The sequence below is a fragment of the Vidua macroura genome, chromosome 9 (genome assembly GCF_024509145.1).
Source record: "Vidua macroura isolate BioBank_ID:100142 chromosome 9, ASM2450914v1, whole genome shotgun sequence".
Classification (NCBI taxonomy): Eukaryota; Metazoa; Chordata; class Aves; order Passeriformes; family Viduidae; genus Vidua; species Vidua macroura.
The window spans coordinates 14,095,996-14,101,995 of record NC_071579.1 but is presented as its reverse complement, the minus strand read 5'-3'; the positions used below and the strand labels follow the sequence as shown (position 1 = coordinate 14,101,995).

Here is a 6,000-nt window from a genome sequence, read left to right as displayed (position 1 = left end):
TTCCATGCTTTATAAAAATAGGATTTTTTCCTAATTCTCTATTCAAGCTTTTTCTTTAGGAAGTAGTTTATCATTCTATTGTATATACTTTAAATAAATATTCTATTGAAAACTGGGTAAGGAAATGTAGAAATGACAAGTCACTGAGGTGTTGGAGGGTGTTGGTAAGGTCAGCGCTGCCACCTCAGCTCTCATGGCACCTCAAGCAGCTCAGTCGAGGAACAGATGGATGAAATGTTACTGGTGACTGGCAGGTTTCTCTTGAAAGCTGCTCTGGAGCTTGCAGATGGAAACTGGCAAAGCTCCTGCAGTCAGGACACTGCAGCTCTGCCCGCGTTGCTGTGTGAGGTGAGGTGGGGCCCCTCAAGAACCCGCCGATCTCGCAGCAGAGAGAGCTTCCCGCTGCCGGGCGGCTGGGGCGGGGGCCTCAGCCCGGCCGGGGCCCTCAGCGGCCGGACGGCTCCGTGCACACCGCCGGCTGCGGGCGGCTCAGCCGCACTCTCCTCGGGAAAACTGGGGAACCTGCCCCAGCTGACAGCTTGTTTTCCTTTTTGAATGTGCCTGGAAACAGTAACAAGGAAAATGTACTTGCGGGTGAGCATCTGGGGGTTTGTGCAAAGCTGGGAGCTTGTACACCTGTTGTTTAATGTAGCGGTACAAGGGAGAGAATCAGGTCTATTCAAGTTGTGCCAGATTTGCCTGTGCACTTGGTATTTCTCAGAAGTTACTGACTAAATTAAAACAGAGCTTTCCCAGTTCTGAACTTTACATCAAAGCGCGGGTGACCAGTGGACCAATGGCCATTTTTAATGGGGAGTGTTGATTTCAGAGCATGAGCAGCTGAACGAGGCACTAAATTGACTGTTAATTGTTTTAGCGATAGCTGTTTTTTACAGGGTCAGATTCTGAAGTAGAATTAATGTGTGGTGGTACGAAAGTGAACCTGAGAATAATATTGAAAGCAGACTCTGGCTAGTCAGGTGGCAGTCTGAGCCATCTGAGCTGTTCCAGGCTCTTGGCCTGTGACACGTTTGTCTCATTGTGTACTACCTCCTTGAACCCGTTCTCTCAGAAATCTTAATCTCTGCTGTGTGTCTCTTCTGTTTGCATCCTTTTGGCCACAGGCAGCTGTTCACCCTATGAATAATAATCTCAGCATATTACACAAAGTTCAGTACCGCTGACTATATTTGACAAATAATAAACTTGTTCACTTCAATTCACATAAACTTATGCAATATGTGAGCTCCATGAGCACTTCCCTTCCCTTTGTGTGCCACAGCAATATCTCAGTACAACTTCAGACAGAGAGACTGTGCTTCATCTAGTGCCTTTTTGCAATGAGAATGGAAACTGGCCATGAAAGAAGAGAATTATGCTGCAGCCTGGCAAGGGTCTTAATTTGGATGATGTGGACTCCAGATACTAAAGGAGGTAAGTTTTTTTAGAGTTCTGTATTTCTAAGTTCAAATAAATGGCAAATAAACTGGAGCTTAATTTTGTGTGGTGGTGCGAAACATAAGATGATGTCTTCAAATCAGTTCTAAAGGGAGATACTTGCAGTCTCATGATTTACAGACTTAAAATTACAATTATTTTAAAGCAAGATGCTCTAGAGTAGGATTAAATTATAATAGTGGGAGTCTTTTTTAACGTGCTTTTTAGAGTCATAACCACATAATTTGAGAAAGCTGAATAATCTGTTCTTTTGTGGGATACATTCAGGGGCTGTTTTTTAAATTTCTTTGTAATTGATCTTATGGCCATTGTCTATAAGGGTCCTAGATGCAGCCTAGACCTGGAGAGGGGAACCTGTTTTAATAGTATGCAATGAGAAATCAGTTCCAAATGCAGGAGTAAGGCTCCCAGATGCTTGTGCACACCCTAAAGAGCAGCTAAATAATGAGGTAATAGTGTCTTAGCAAGAGCAGTCGTTGGAGGGCAGTAGTAGGTTAAGTGTTGCCAAGATGTGTTGCAGTATTATACCTAAGGAGAACTTGGGGTAGGATTTTGAGGTTAGTTAGTGTACAAATTTTGTGGATATGACTGCCAGATTAAAGTGTCAGGGATGACATGTTAGAAGGGATCTTACTTGTATGTATGGTAATCCAGGGACTAGCACGATGGGCTGGAGGTGAGCACCTCAGTAGGGAGCTGGGGATGATGGATGGGGTAAGAATAGTGCAGCTCTTTACTGTAGATCCAAATTAACATTTCCAGCGTGGCAGCAGAGGGTGGCGCCAGTTGGCCCCTGTGGCCCTGCTGTCTCCGGCCCAGGCTGGGCCGGGCCACTCAGCTCCCCCACTCCCTTCAGGGCTCTGCCTTTCTGCTCAGCTGCACTCGCTGTGCTGGCGTTTAACCGCTCAAGTCTCCATTCCCGCACGTCAAAATCATAATAAGTTGTTAAATGTTTAGAAAATGTTTCATTAATATATCCTCATGTGGGAGAAGTGGGAAAGGAATGCATCTTTGATGGTTTAGTGACAGCTTGATTTCTTAAAGGGTAACTGGAGCTAAGGAATATTTCAGTATTAAAAGATCCAGTAATCTATGTCTCTGTTTTATTGCAAAATTCAAGAATCTATTTATCTTCTAAAAAATGGGAAATGCTAGGATATGAAACCAGGTGTATGTTAGGCATTTATTTATTATTTGCATCATAGTTCATTTAATGTTTATGTAATTGCTGGCGATTTTTTTCCGTTTCCTTAAATACTTTGTTTATGTACAAAATTTTAATGTGAAAACTGAAAATAATTCTGCCTGGGCAATCTTTCACTATAATTGTGGGTATTTTAACTTAAGTATGTTGTTACACGGATATTTTTTAGTGGCATTCATTGTGTGTTTAACGGGCTGCATTTTCTAGAAGTTATTCCACTTGCTGAAGCCGGATGGGAGCACCCACATGTTCAAGATAATTTTGTAATTTGTAAAGCCTGTAATCAGACCTACTGGGACAGCTGTTCAAGAGCTAGTTTTGTTTTCTTGTAATGGCTATCTGGCTAGTACTGCTGGAGGTCTCTGCTGCAGGCCTCGCTGCAGATTCATGTTTGGAAGAGTTAGGTTACTGCAGAGCTTTTCCAAGGCCTCCAGGAACCATTCAGTTAAATTTAAGAACCAGATGCTAGCACCTGGATCAGAGTAAATCTAGAGTAATTTAATTTCTATGCCTTGAATAATTACAGGCTTATTTTTTGCATAATTTTGTCTTTAGACAGTTTATACACCTTTGCAAACAGCAGTCAAAAGCATAAATCAGATGTAGCAATGGAATACAGTTGTTTATTCCAGGGTAGGGAGTCTGTACTGTGCTGGGGTTCATTGTCACAATAGTTTCCTTGAAGCAGTTTCCCCCTCATGCCGAGAGATGTTTTGCCTTCCTTGTAAGTACCTTTGCTGGAGTCTAACAAAACATACTTTAAATTCTGCTGTAGTCCCAAAAATCTGGTAGAATTTTGTACTTTGGATTTATCAAAATGGTGAAAAGATTCTCTTCAGGAATATTAAAAGCAAATAAAACCCAGTTGAGGATCAGGGGGCAGGGGGGTGATAGTGGTAGTAGTAGGCAGGTGTTCCTCTGGTTATTTCCATCATGTTTTCAAATAAGACCTTACAAAAATTCCTTAAAATCACTAGGATTTAGAAATTTGTACCTGTGTTATTAGAAAGTATGTTTTGTCTGTACTGGAAGATTGAGCAGAGAAGTCAGAAAGTTATAATATTTAAAAAGTGAATGTTTATTAGTTTAGTAGCTGAGATAAGAACCCTTCAGTTAGGTAATTAAGCATTTCTTCCAAAATTCAGCAGATTCTTTTTACTGGTTATGAAGTAATTGCTCTAAGCTAAACATTGATGTTAAATGTCATCTTGCTTCCTATTCTTCTCCCTGATTTCATTTAACATAAAAGGCTCCATTTAATTGTGGGGAGTGGGTGTTTTTGTGTCTACTGCCATTCAAATTATAGAGCACTTCAATATTTCTTTAGAGAGACAGCTGCAGTATAGCTCTTTCAAAAATAATCTCTTGGAGGGCAGAACCCCAGTGTTTGAATTTTAACTTAATGTTTGACTGTCTGAAGAGCAACCCTACTGCTTGGTGGTCAGTAAATCCTTCAGGAATGTCAGAAATGGGGTGATGGTTGAGGACAGGTTATGACAGAAGGGGAGAAGGACTTCTAGGTGAACACCCAAAGGAGATAAGGAGGATGTTTCCTCACCTGTGGAGTGTTTCAAAGGGAGGAAGTAGGAAAGAGAGGAAGTTGTGATGTCTGGTGTGTCTGCATGCCGTAGGACAGCAAAAATGATGGAGAGGGGGAGGCTGCAGTTTACCTCAGTGTGGGCCTCCTGGCTTGTCTGTATGACCCTGTGTTTCAGTGGTGCAGACAGCACAGCCACAGGGCTCTACTGCTGTTACACCAAAACGCAGCACTGCCCTGACCAGGAGCTCTGACTACTGAAGGGGAAGAGCAGCTTGAGGAACTAGTTGTAACCACAGATAAATTTCCACACTTATTTCAAGTATCACCTGGTTTTCACTTCTGATCACTAGAAACTTTTAAAATATTGAAATCTCATGGGGAGAAGAACTCCTGTAGAGGCTGAAAAAACATTTTTCACTTGGCTGAAATGAAAAATTGGCATTATTTTGTCAGCCCTATTTCCACTTCTTCAGCCAGTTCACTATGGTCTCTTAAAGTGAACTCAATTTCTCTATCTTTCACCCTTCTTCAGCATAGCTAAAATGCTAGTGTGAATTTCACCCAGAAGTCATCAAAATCCCTGGAAACGTGAGTACTACATCAGACTCAAAGGTTTTATGTGCTTGAATGTAACATTTTAAAGTCTTTTGATGTCATATACAGAAGGTAACTCAGAATAATAATTGCTGTAATAGTATCTTTTGTCTCATAAATTTAATTCTCAGCGTACTCTATTTAATTTGCTATAATTATATACTCAATGTACTGCCAATAAATACACTCTTTCAACACATATCTGTTTGATGTATATATATTTTCAAACATGAGGGAAGCAGTAGAAGTCAAGGATACTTCATCTTTAGCATTTTTCACTATTAATGCTTTGTTAAATACTATGTTACTTAAATTTCTTTTCAGGAAACTGACATGAGAATGCTTTGAAATAGGATGCTAAATAGTTGTGGCAGGGATTAGTACACCCCACTCACACTTGTATGTTTCCTGTGCTCAAAATTTAAGGATTGCTCTGAATTAGCTGAAGGGGCATTGGCATAGTATGTAGGTATCTCTGTGCCCTTCTCTTACTTTCTTGGAAAATTGTAATTACTGTACTCGCAGAACTTTTGGTAGCTTCAGAACATGTGGAAAGTGGATGGCAGGTAGTACTACCTGGTAGATACACTTCTTTTTGGAAAGTTTTGATCTTTGTTTCTTGCTTGGTCATTTTCACTACCCTCACAAATAATCAGTAACTATTGTCTGCTGAAAATAGAATGCTGCTAACCCAAATCCTACTTAGCTGAACCTGTCTTCTAAGCTAAGAACCATTGACTTTGCTGCCACTGTTGCATGTGATTTCTAAATGCTGCTTCCATTGCTGGGGGTACTATTAAAAGAAAAAACCCTCCTGTTGTTGACATATGGATGAGGAGTAACTGGTAATGGGTCATCATTTTAGACAGCGGGGAGCTCAGCAGAGCACAGACATTTAAACACAGGAAGTCCAGAATTAGTTTCCCACCTGTAGAGTGTTAATTCTGCCTGCTTAGGTCACTCCCACAGTGCTCCAGTAACACTGATGTTTTGTCTGAGCACTGCTATCCTCAGGAGCTGCTTCTGTCTGCCCTGTCGTCAGGATCCACCTGTATGTGCTTGATCTGTAATCCCACTGTATGTGTGCCAGAGATTATACAGCACTTCACACCATGCCAAGTCTCACCAAGCTTTGCAGCAGGCCTGCAGGTCTGCTGGTGCATGTGCCTTTAGATTGCACTACCTGTAGTTAAATATTTAGTTT

At 41.2% G+C, this 6,000-nt stretch overlaps 1 protein-coding gene across 8 annotated transcripts in view; it reads left to right on the top strand.

Annotated features, from left to right (window-relative positions):
• The first annotated feature begins 477 nt into the window (after positions 1–477).
• LOC128811200 (hornerin-like) overlaps positions 478–6,000 on the top strand; it is a 74,910-nt gene continuing 69,387 nt past the window's right edge. For all 8 annotated transcript variants that reach the window (XM_053984609.1, XM_053984603.1, XM_053984608.1 and 5 more), the window contains exons 1-2: positions 478–594; positions 1,283–1,434. In XM_053984609.1, coding sequence (XP_053840584.1) covers positions 1,341–1,434 — 94 coding nt within the window. In that variant the 5' untranslated portion in view covers positions 478–594; positions 1,283–1,340. The remainder of the gene's footprint in view (positions 595–1,282; positions 1,435–6,000) is intronic.